This window comes from Pteropus vampyrus, unplaced genomic scaffold (genome assembly GCF_000151845.1).
Source record: "Pteropus vampyrus isolate Shadow unplaced genomic scaffold, Pvam_2.0 Scaffold38, whole genome shotgun sequence".
NCBI classification, from domain to species: Eukaryota; Metazoa; Chordata; class Mammalia; order Chiroptera; family Pteropodidae; genus Pteropus; species Pteropus vampyrus.
In genome coordinates, this window is record NW_011888819.1 from 127,439 (window position 1) to 140,313 (window position 12,875).

The 12,875-nt window shown below is 33.5% G+C and overlaps 1 protein-coding gene across 1 annotated transcript; it reads right to left on the bottom strand.

Annotated features, from left to right (window-relative positions):
- Positions 1-6,609: 6,609 nt before the first annotated feature.
- On the bottom strand, positions 6,610-10,312 carry LOC105290785 (keratin-associated protein 6-5). Its single transcript, XM_011358178.2, has 3 exons — positions 10,281-10,312; positions 7,105-7,316; positions 6,610-6,707 (listed from the first exon to the last, which is right to left on the bottom strand). Exons 1-3 carry the CDS (start codon positions 10,310-10,312, stop codon positions 6,610-6,612), a joined length of 342 nt encoding a protein of 113 aa, XP_011356480.2.
- Positions 10,313-12,875: the final 2,563 nt, after the last annotated feature.

Below are 12,875 nucleotides of genomic sequence, written 5' to 3' on the forward strand. Positions count from 1 at the left end.
GAACAACAGTCTTTGAACACAGAGCATCATTGGAGGGTCACCACTCTAGTTATTATGGATATGTGTGCATAATCACACATCCTTCCTGAATCCTCCCAAAGACATCCAACTCAGTTGTTTATAGATAACAAGATTCTCTTGGCATTTTTATGCTTCCTGATATCCTGGATTATCATAGTAAAAACAATAAAAAAATTCAATGAGCAAATTCCATGCGCCTGATTAAAAATAGAATATTGATTTAACATGGTGTGTCTTACAAAGAAACTTACCTTTGTCTGATGGGTAAAATCAAATGTCTAAAGGAAAAAAATACCAGTTAGTCAGAATATTAGCTGGTTATTGTATATCCCCAGTAAGAACAGATCTCCCTAGTGAAGAATTAAAAAAAAAAAAAGTCTTAGAAAGAACTACCATTTCAAATATAATAAAGTCCATAGCACATGATTGGCAAAAATTTTTAAACTTTTCAAAAGTTAAAAAATAGCATCTATTGAAAATGGTAATCGATAGAAATCTCAAAAAATAAAATCCATTATTATTCTTTCTGGTGGTAGGCTCTGAAAATAATTTGGAATCTACTGAAGATACTATTTCTAGTGTCCTGCTATATAATAAAACAATAATTTGTGTAAGTAAAAAACACAAAAACACAGATGCAGTTGGCTTAGGCTGGTTCTTCAAGATATTTGAATTATAGAGATGAAAGAGTGTCACAATTTTCTATGCTTCACCCTTTTATAGGTAGAGAGAAAACTAAAACGCTGAAGAGAAAAAAATTGTTTTGAAATAAAGTAAAAGCAAAACTCATTGGTTAAAAGTGACTGCTATTCATTTTGGAAAGAAAAAGAGAAAAATATAAATTTTATTTTGTGCCATGAACAAGTCAAAATTTGCCTGCTTCAAGTGCTGCTTCTTAAATGATGCATGCTTACCGAAGTTAAAATGAAGATGTGGTATAATGCAGGAATTTGTATGTATGACTGTCTCCTCTCATTATTGGCACTGAATTGTTTCAGGGAAGTCCCAAGTGGCCAAACAAAACAAGCTTTCTTTATAACTCTGAACTTTTATCTTATAGTTGAGAAACAACAAACTAATTAGTCATAAGACCGGCCAACGTCATGACACGTGTTCTGGTTCCCACCACACTGAGGACATATAAAAGGCCCTCTGCAGAGGCATCGTGCAGACTGAAGTCACCTACACTCCTTCCCTACGCAAGGACAACCTCAACAACCAACACTATGTGTGGCTACTACGGAAACTACTATGGAGGCCGCGGCTATGGATGCTGTGGCTACGGAGGCCTGGGCTGTGGCTATGGCTCCTGCTATGGCTGTGGCTTCCGCAGACTGGGTTGCGGCTATGGCTGTGGCTATGGCTGTGGCTATGGCTGTGGCTATGGATGTGGGTGTGGCTATGGCTCTGGCTTGGGCTACTACTATTGAGGACATTATGGGAGACATTTCCCACACATGTAACATCATGATTCACTAGCCCTGAATTCTATGGTCTTGTGTCACCACACTAGGTTGGGATAATACATCACAAGCTTCTAGTATGATTTGCTGATTACCTGCAGTCTGGTGGCCCCTGTCTGGGTCTAAAAGCTGTAGATATTTATTCCCAGGCTTTGCCTCATGGAAAACAGAATCTGATATTCCTCCTGTGAATTCACTCATCTCCTTTTGCCAGCTGAAGCAGTCACTGGTCCTACCTGGATATTTTTTATGCATAATTCTGTTACTCAGTATTTCTAATAAACTTGTTTAACCTGAAATAAATACCTTGTTTTTTTTCCTATTTATTACATATAATAGAATTTGTTTTATTTTTTTTTTGGAGGGGGGGACTTTTTTATTTGCTTGATTCCAGGAAAGTTCGCACTGTCTGTTTATGGCATATAGTCTCAATATTTCTATTTCAGTTGCTCTATTAGTTCTAGGTTCGTGACTTTTGAAAAGTATTTTAATATTTGTAAATTTCCTCCTTTTTAAAAGAGGAGATCATGTCTTTGTTGTTGGTAATTTTCAGAATAAATGAAATAGCATTCATCGACTAGTCTAATTACTGCTTAACACATAGTAAATGTTTTGCATATTTTTTCCGTCCACAAATTATCATCTGCAAAGTCTATATTGCCCCAAATCATTTATTATGTTTCCTTTTTAAATTACAGACAAAAAATTTCACTCTTTTAATGTGCAGTTCTGTGATTTTAAAAACACATAGTGTTGTGGTAAAATAACCATAATCAAATACAACACGGTGTCATCACTACCCACCCTCCCACCAAAAAAAAAAAAAAAAAAATTTCTCATGCTTTTTATAACCCCCTTTCAGTCAATAACTTCCAAACCCCTAAACCCTGGCAATAACTGATTGTTCTGTATTAATACAGTTTTGCCTTTTCCAGAGGTCATTTTGTGTTGGGGTCATCAAGACCACTCCTGCTTTGGGAGATTGGCTAGAAGGATTCATGAGACTCAGCATATAATTGCGCTCATGCCTAAGATTTACTACAGCAAAGTAGTAAGAATATATAACTAGATCCTGAGGGTAAAAGACCCAGGCAGCTTCTGGAGGTATCCATGTGCAGATAGTTTATGCTCTCTTCCTCATGATGGATCACAAAGAGCTCAGTCTTCCCCAGCAACAGAAATGAAGCATTCTGTGTGTGATATTTCTGCCCACAAATCTATAGACTCAATGCCTGAAGTTTTAATTGGGGAAGATCAAAAAAGCACTAACATAATTCCAGACTCCTGGAAGGAAAAGATGTGTTCAACAAAAACCACATTGTTTGTACAAATAGTCTAGTCACAGTGAGCCTCCTTATTAATTAGGATATGGTAAGAACACTCTTGATCTCTTATTGCCTTTTTAATAATAAGATAGGGTTTGTAGTGATACCTCTATTTTATTCTTAGTGTTGTTAAAATGTGTATTCTCCTTTTTTTTTTTTTTTGTTAGTCTTGCTAAAGGTTTATCAATTTAAACTTTTCATGGAATCAACTTTTTCTTTTATTTATTTTCTCTATTTTGTTTTAAATTATATTTATTTCAGCTGTTATCTGTATGATTTTCTTCCTTTTTTGATGCTTTATTAAGTATTTTTAAGGAAACTTATATTACTGATTTGAAAACTTTCTTTTTTTCAATATAAAATTGACTGCATAAATTTCCCTTTAAGCTCTGCTTTATTTGCATTTCACAAATATCGATTACTTCTATATTCATTTTCATTCAGTTCGAAATATTTTATATCTCTAGAAATTCTCCTTTAGACATACACATTCACACATACACACTTACATTTAAAGTTTCTTATAAACAATATGTAGATGAGTTTGATTTTAGCAAATTTGCTGATCTTTGATAATCTTAGATATTTACATGTTTAATTATTGATATGGTCATAATCAGCTCTACCATTTTGTTAATTTTTTTCTGTTTCTCAGTTTCCACTTCTCTGCCTTATTTTGCATGATTTAAATATTTTTAATGTTAGATTTTAATGTACCTACTGGCTTTTTGGCTACATTTTTATATTTTTAATGGTTAATCCAGGTATTGCTAAATACATAACTAATCTTTCACAGCATTTTTGGAGCTAATATTTTACTACTTTAACTTAAATGTATAAGCTTTGCAAACTTATATGTCCCTTTAGCATTGCCTCTACTTATTACATATCTTATATATCAATGTACCTCAAATTCCCTCATTCAAAGTTATAACTTTTTGCTTTCAGCAGTTATGTGTATCTTAAAGAATTTAAGAGTAGAAAAATAACCTATTTCATTTACCCAATATTTATAATTTTCTATTGCGTTTTCTTTATTTCTGAAGTGCTAAGTATCCCTTCAGTGTTATTTTCCTTTGGCTTGAAAAACTTCCTCTAGCATTTATTTTAGAAAAGATTTCCTGGACATAATTTTTTTTTAGTTTTTCTTTATCTGAGAATTTTTTTATTTCACCCTTTTAATGGAAGGATATTATTGTTGAGTATAGAATATTGAATTCTTTTCTATCAGCACTTTAGATATATTTCACACTGTATTTTTCACTCTATTATTTCTGATGAGAAATCTACAGTAATTTGAATCATATTTTATATTTGATATGCTGTTTATTTCCAGCTGTTTTTAATAATTTAATTTTTTTGGTGAACAGAAGCTTAGTTATGATGTATCTAAACATTTTTAAAATTTTATTTTGACTGGGATTTATAACTTCTTTACTCTATGAATTAATGACTTTTACCAAATGTGGAAAATTTTCAATCATTATTTCTTCACATATAATTTCCACATCGACCTATTTTCCCCCATCTATTTAACATTTTAATATCATGAATGATAAAACTTTCGATATATCCAAAAATTCTTGAGACTATTCATATTTTAAAAATGTGTATTTTCTTGGATTTTCAATTCAGTAATTTCTATTGATTTATCATCAAGTAGTTCCTCTTCTGTTATCTCAATTTTGCAATTGGCCAATTCAATGAATGTTTTTTAAACTTTCATATATTTTACTTTTCAGTTATGAAGTTTACAATTGGTACTTTTTATATTTCTATTTCGCTGTTTAAGATTATCTATCAATCAATCTATCATCTAACTGTTATCTAGAAATAGAATATATAGATGAATATATATATATATATATACACACACATATGTATATATAATTCAATTCAAGAGTGTGTATTTTTACCACATGAATCTTAGTTATAACAGCTACAGCTACTTAAAAGTGTCCACTCACTTTGGTGTTGGCATCTGTAATAGTGATCTATTGTTACTAAAAACTTAACAGCTTAAAAAACATACATTTATAATCACACATTTTCTGTTGGTCTGTGCTTCAGGCATGACTTAGCTGGGTCCTCGGCATAAGTACTTTTCACAAGGCTGCAATTAATGTATCAGCTCGATCTGTGGATTTATTTCAAGTATTGACTGGGGAAGGACCTATTTCTAAGCCCACATGGTTGGCACAATTCAATTACTTGCAGGTTATGAGACTGAGGGCCTCAGTTTCTTGTTGGCTATTGGCCCGAGGCCACTTTCAGTTCCTGAGGGGACCTCTCCATTGGACAGTTCACAACATAGCTGTTTTCTTGATCAAAGTCTGCAAAGAAGAAAGTATGTAAGAAAGATGTATGTTATGATCTCATGTGAGATAATCATGGAGGTAACATTCTATTAGACTTCCTATACTCTATTGGTTAGAACTGTGTCACAGGTCCTGTAGCACTCAAGGAGAAGAGGGTCACACAAGGGCTTGAATATCAGTAGGTGAGAAAGATTGGAGGCCATCTTTGTCCTTACACTATGGCGTCTCTCAGCTGTTCTTTCCTTTAAGAATTGATCACAATTACCAGTTATTTGTATGTCATATGATTTTGTATTGTATCCTGGACATTTTGAATATTATGTTGTGATTCTGTGAATCTTGTCAAAATTCTTGAGACATAACTATTTGTTGTTTTCTTTTAGCACTGGTAAGATTCATCCCACTACAATTTCTGCCTCAACTTCATGATTGAATGTTATGCATATCAAAGCCAAAGAAGAAACCCGACCATTGAAGGTAAGATTTTATATATTCAGCTATGCTCATATGTTTTCAGGATACAATATCTTCTGTTCATGATGAACTCATAAAAATTAGCGTCAAATGGCTTGCTGGAGTATTGACATTATCCCACATCGGTGTAAGATTCTAAATGTTGCTTTATCCTCCACTCCTAATTTTCCTTTCCTGATCTGAATGGTGTATAAGTGAGAGAATAGGCATAAGTGAAGACTGGGGCTCTGTTTGGATTCAAATGGAGGGGGTTAGCATATGGCTTTCTTTACTGTGGGTTTGTCAAGAACCTGAAAAAGATAATTCTGTATATTTAACTAAGCATGATGAATGAAAATTCTAAATAATATCAATACTCATAGACCTCCGGTCACATAGGGAAAGCTCAACTTTAGCCAAACATGCCAGGTCCCTGCTGAGACTGAAGACAGCCTGAAGTACCAATTGAAAGACTAGGTAAATCTATATAGCAAAAAAATAATAGCTAAAATCATCATAAGAAAAAAAATTGTATTTACCAGACAAGAAACTGAGATTTACATAGGTCACAGATTTTTCTGAAGTCACAAATCTAGGAATTAGCATGGCAAAGAGAAACATTGAGGACAAATATTTGCGAAAGAAAAAACATTGTTACCTGATAGAATGACCAAAAAAGCAAGGACAAACTTTGCATAATAAATAAAAGGAAATGAAATCTCCCAGATTTATTAGGAAATTAGAAATTAGAAAAACAGAGAAGAAAATTTAGCATAAAATTACAAAAATAAGAGGTATGCCAATATCATCTTGATGTAAAGAGGAATGAATTCACATGATGAATTTTGAATTCATGCAGATGTCAGGAGGCATCAGATCCAGGTATCAGGACTTCAGAAAATCGTATCAGAAGTTTGTAGTGTAGTTTCAAATAAACATCAGTTGATGGTGAGGCATAGAACTAGTCGGGTTCAGAATTGCTAAACTATTAAGTGAAGATCCAGAGAGTGAGACTCTCCCATGGTGTCCTCAGTAGTAGTAGCCAAAGCCAGAGCCACTGCCACTGCCACATCCATAGCCACAGCCACACAGAGAGTGGGAGCCATATCTGTAGCCACAGCCCAGGCCTCCATAGCCACATATTCCATAGCACTTTTAACAAAGAAAAAAACAAACAAACAAAAAAAAACGGGTTTAGGATTTCAGATTGAACAGGTTTATTAGGGAAATGGAAAAATAGCTACTGAATAAAAATCAAAAGGTGGGGTCTGTGACAGCATCGTTCCAATGGGAGACCACACAAGAGTTCTCAGGATGAATTTCACATGCTCTAGCTTTTTATGAGTTAAATACAGCAAAGGAAAAGATGGATGCCTCAGACTCAGAGGGCACCGGAAGGTAAGTCTTCAGCAAGGCTCAGGATATATGGTTCGAATTGACGAATCCAAATTCTAGGTGTCAAGAATGAGAGTCTTCGATGGCGTCCTCAATAGTAGTAGCCAAAGCCAGAGCCATAGCCACTGCCACATCCATAGCCACAGCCACACAGAGAGCGGGAGCCATATCCATAGCCACAGCCATAGCCACAGCCATAGCCGCAGCCCAGTCCGCGGAAACCACAGCCATAGCAAGAGCCGTAGCCACAGCCCAGGCCTCCGTAGCCACAGCATCCATAGCCGCGGCCCCCATAGTAGTTTCCGTAGTAGCCACACATGGTGTCAGTTGTCGAGGTTGTCCTTTGGTGTAGAAGGAGTGTAGATGACTTCAGTGTGCACAGTGTCTCTGCAGAGGGCCTTTTATATGCCCTCAGTGTGGGTGGGACCCACCACACGTGCTCATGTCATTGGCTGATTTGCAGGACCACTGTGAGTAATTTGTTGACTCCTGGCTTTCGGCATGGCTTCATAGGCAATGAGGAGATCTGCTTTGCTTAGCCACATCTAAACCACTTAGTGGACCATTAATGAGAATCAATTGTCTCATCCTTAAAGCCTTACTCATGAGATCTTTAAGTAACTCATTTTAACCAATATTTATGGCAAGAAATAGCATTTTTATTGACGAACTCTGACCTGCTCCAGACAAACAATAACTTTAACTTATTTATATTAAATCAGATCATAGTATTCTTTCTTAACCTTGAGCTTTTCCATTTATTACTTTGTGCTCCAAACCCATTATTTTCCTTTAGAGATTCTTCTCATTTTCAAGTGAGAGATGGTTTATTGTTAAAAGCCACAATATTATCACTCAGCTTCATGAGACTTTTGAAAAGAATCAAATGATTTGGAAGTCCGGAACACCAGACCTGAGAAAACTGGACTCTTCTTTCTCATTTATATTAATATTCCTTAAACTTTTAATACTTTATTTTTAAAATATGAAATATTTTCCCAAGATTTCAAATTTATATCCTGAATCCATAGTCAGGTAAATGATGTGATTTTTATTGGATTTAAGAAATAATTTGTTTTAAAAATATTTATTTAAAATAATAACATTGGCAGAGATACCTTTTTATGGAACCTACTAGACTTTTTCCTAATAAACAAGCTCTTAATAAAATATCTCAGACTGTGAGAAATATAAGAAACACATCATCATCATTATTATTATTTCAATAAAACTCATACTTGAATTCAATGATTAAGTGAAATAGTACTCTGAACTTTTATGGTCCTAGAAAAACTGACTTCTCAAGGTCAGTAGATCATAGTAGATAAGATTAAAACTTGTTATATTCTATATTTACACATGTTCACTCAAAGGAGAGTAGAAATCAAACAAATAGTGATAAACAGAGGAAAAAGGAGCAGGGAAATTTTAATTGAAGGCATTTAAGAGGGGAAGTCCTAAAATATAAACTTTATCTTCACAGATATTTTATTAAGTATGTGGCATTAATAATGAAAATATTGTAATATTTGAATTATTCTGGAAGTTCTTTTGCCTTTACTGGAAAAAATATTAGCTAGCTAGAAAAATAACATATTTTATATTTATATACAAAGATATAAAACTCATGTAATAATGGGACCTGCCACTTGAGTAAGTTACTTTATCTCTTGACATTTTTTACAGTTGTAAAATGAGGATAATTTTAATACATCCTAAGGCTGTTCTGAGGATTATGTGAGATAATGCACATACATAGTTCATAAAATAATTGCCCTATGGTAAACAACTAATAAATGTCATTTAATTATTACTATTATTAGAGTTTTGAAATAAGAATTCCATGAACAGAATCAAGCAAGATAAACAGAGAATATTCTTATATAAACAAAGAGGCAGTAAATAAATCATGCATATAATAGTAAATGATGACACATAAAAGATATTTATTAAATTCCAGACATGTTCTAAGTGCTTTAAGTATTTTAGCACATTTAATTCTCATAAAAATCCCTAGAATGTAGGTGCTAATTTTTATGTAAGAATGCCAGAGCCAAAGAAGTTCAATAATTTGCCTAACGTCCTAGGTTGCTAAGTGGCAGAACCTAAATGTTATATGATGCAATATATTTATATATACTTTCTGACTCATGAGAGAGCCTGGAACTTGCTACCCCTATTACAATGATAATAGATTATTTATAATAGCCATAAATTTAGACTGACATAAATAAATAAACAATCGAGTGGAAAGAAAAACTTTGCAGTAGAATGCCAGCTAATATATTTTTTAAAATTATGAAAATCAGAAAACTCAACATTTGTGATCCATCATCATTATAAATAATTCAGGCAAGAAAGAAAAGTAAATGTTGAGACTAGTGGTAAGTGTTGGGATATGAATGGAATATTTATAAAGTCACAAAATATCTCTACCAAAATACTTCTTATCTGCTAAAAGAATAGTAAAAGTAAACTTTAAGTAGAAAAATCTGGTACTCATGAAATTGATCAAAGTTATCACCACTAATAATGGAACAAATCAGCTTCAAGTCCCTACCAAGATAGGGTACGATAAAAAGCAAACGATATTATTTTCTTTATGTACTTGACAAAATGCATAGCCTTGTTCTAATCATGAGGAAATATTATATAAATCTAAACAGGAATATTCGAAAAGAAAAAATCTCCTGTAATCTACAAAATATTAAAGTCATGGAAGAGACTAGATGGCATGACAACTAGGAGCATTGCCTGACCTTGGATTAGGTTATTTTTCTGTAAGAGCTTTATTAGAATCATTGATTCTTAGAAGAGATATTATGGAAAGTAAGAGGAGGTAGCAGGTTTGGATAGAGGGAAAAATTGAGTTGGCTGCAGGATCGAAGGAGGCTTCAGAAAACCGTATGTGAGATTCTGAAGCTGGGATGTCTTTACACAGTTGGGGGTTGGGGCAAGGAGTTGTGTCTTTATAACCTAAACAGACCAATCATTGGAGGCAGTGGTGCTCTTTCGCTAAGGCAATTTCTGTGGAAGGCTGACAGCTAGCTGAAGGCACTCTGCCTGCAACCCTCAGCAGCTGGAGAGTAACTTTTTCATTGCTGAAGAGGAAACCGAGTAGATATCACAGGATTCAATAGAGTACTGTTTCACAAAATAATTGCAGAAATGGGTAAAAGGTGAATACACAACATTTAAATAAACTTACCTGTGTTAGGGGTGATCCAGTCATTAATTTCAAAAAATGTAACATCCTTAAATAATCCACCTATCGCACAGAATTCTCAGTGACACATTTTTTATACTTCACATGTTTAACTTTATTCTCAGACTTCATCGTAGAACACACAGTCACCTTATATACACTCAATGCTTGATTAAGCTTTACATTTCTCTAATTTTTGGCATTTCTGATGATCTTAATCTTTGTCTTAAAAATATTGGTTTATGGAATATATCATTATAATTGATACAATCAGAAAAAACAGATTGTGGAATATTTTAGTAAATAATTGTCTTTTAGTACTAAAAATGTATTAACGTATTAACATCAAGAAATAATGAAAGGCTAGGGAAATGCTCCGGATGTCATGAAATGCTAAATTACGACAGATGATAAATTGCGAAGTGTGATAATTTCCACTAATTCAATTCTGGATCTAAAATAAAAGCTGTAGAAGGCAATTGGAAAAACTGAACATGGACTACGAATTGTGTAATAGTGTTGTATCAAAACTATGTGGGTTTTATGTGTGTGTGTGTGTGATAACGGGATTGTGGTTACTTGGGGAACATCACTATTCAATTAAGAGTAGTGTCATGAAGTATAAAACATATTCTCAAGTGGTTCAGCAATTATATTGGAGGGTGGGCATGGTGAGGAGTGTGGTGAGGGATAGAGGAAACAAAACTGGAGAAATATTAATGATTGCAAAATCTAGGTGAACAGTATTTTAGGTGTTCACTATATTGCTTTCTTGACTTAATTGAGGGTTTGACATTTTTCAAAATTAAATTCTGGAAGAAATAAGTGTATGCCTAGAAAAATATTGTTTTTGGAGTACTAAAATATACAATGGATCATTTCTTTAATGCCAAAATTTAAGTGATTCCTGTTTGAAAGACTAAGTATGAGCATAGAGGGTTAAAAAGGTAAAAAGTAAAAGATTAAAAAAAAATAAATGCAAAAATGGTATGCAAACTCTTGGTAAGAAAGAGAGGGAGATAAGAATGCATAAATTAATATGTATAGAACATATAATATATGATATATACTTGTTTTTATAATAAGAAAGCAGAGAAAAATGAAAATGCTTACATACAGGAGTGAGTGGGAATGGGATAGAAGAAATAAATATGGAGTAAGATTTCTTTGAGGACATCTTTTATATAATTTTTTCAAAAGTATAGAAAGCCGCCCCATTACTTTTCAGGTGAATATTTGACACATTAAAAAATATAAAAGTACATCTATAATGAAATATAAACAGAAACAAAAGAACTCTCTACATAAGATGAATAGCATAATTATTTGGGAAGAAAATTAATTTACGTAAGTGTTGAGCACAATATTCTCCATTTTTAGTTGTATACTTTCTAATGATAAAAAGTACTGCTGAGGAACTTTAGCAGTTTTCACATAGATATTGCTTTCAGCATGGTATTCAGAGTGTATTTTGTGTGTATTTCGTGTGAATTAAACTAGTAAATGATTGGGGTCTAGAGTTTTCACTGTAAGAAAAGAGAGACGCAAGTGTGGGTAAAGTGTAAAAGAATCGTGTTTTTCAATTTTAGGTAGAGTAATTCATCATTTAAGGACTTTAATGAATTAAACAAGGCCTTGTGAGTACAAACTCTATGTTTGGGGCTTTTAGTGGTGGTATTTAAGTTTAAATATGTTAGAGTCGGTAAGAATGTCAACCAGTTGTGCTCACATTAAGACATGTGTAAGGGATTGATCTTGCAAAATTATAATCAATAAAAACCTTGTCTTGAGAGTTTATAATGAAGGTCCTATTATCTAGTTTACACCAATATCTAGTTTATTTGCATTAAGTATTATAACCTATATGCCAAGGTGGTTTTAAAAATCTACTATTTCTTCAGATAGGTGAACAAAGACCACTCAATATTCTCATAATATTAAATAGAAAGTTCTAAGCTTCAAGAGTAAAGTTAATAGAAAAGAGAAGTCTTCATAAAAGCATGACTTTAAAGAAAAAAGTGCTTTCTCCTGGGTTGTCCTCTTTCTAGCGATCCTAGTTTCTTCCTCTGGCTTCAATGTTTTTACCACTCTGCACTGTCAAAATGAATTGGAACATATCCGTTATCTTACTCTAAAACACTGCTTGCATTCATTCATGCCTAATCCAAGAGCAAGGAATATGAAGATAATTGGCAAGTTTACAGACGCATTAGTCACAGAAAATTATTGGAAAACAAGTAATTTATAGCTACAACTGTGAAAATGCACAAATCACAGGAAGGGAAAATCTCAAGACAGACAAGAGTATAGAAAGCCATTGAATGGCTCTAAGCTTGAATATGTAATGAATTTTAGAATAGGTGTCACTCAAACTGTAGTTCAAGGCACATAAAAGTTAGGTAGGGATAGAGTAGGTTTAAAGTTCTCTACTGCTTACATGCGTAAGCATCAGAAACATTTCTTGTTTCGATATGCCGAGAACAAAGACTAGAATTGGGGAATTATGTGTCAGCGTTCATATCTTCGAAAGGATTTCACACAGATGCAAGTTTTGGTGTAAAAGCTCTTGGAATATATAGTGTTTCTATGCAATGGTTAACTAAATTGAAAAAAATTACACACACTAACACTGCTTTTCCAGAGTAGAAAAATGAGGGATACAAGGTGGTTACTTCCTAATGTCACAAATCAAGGA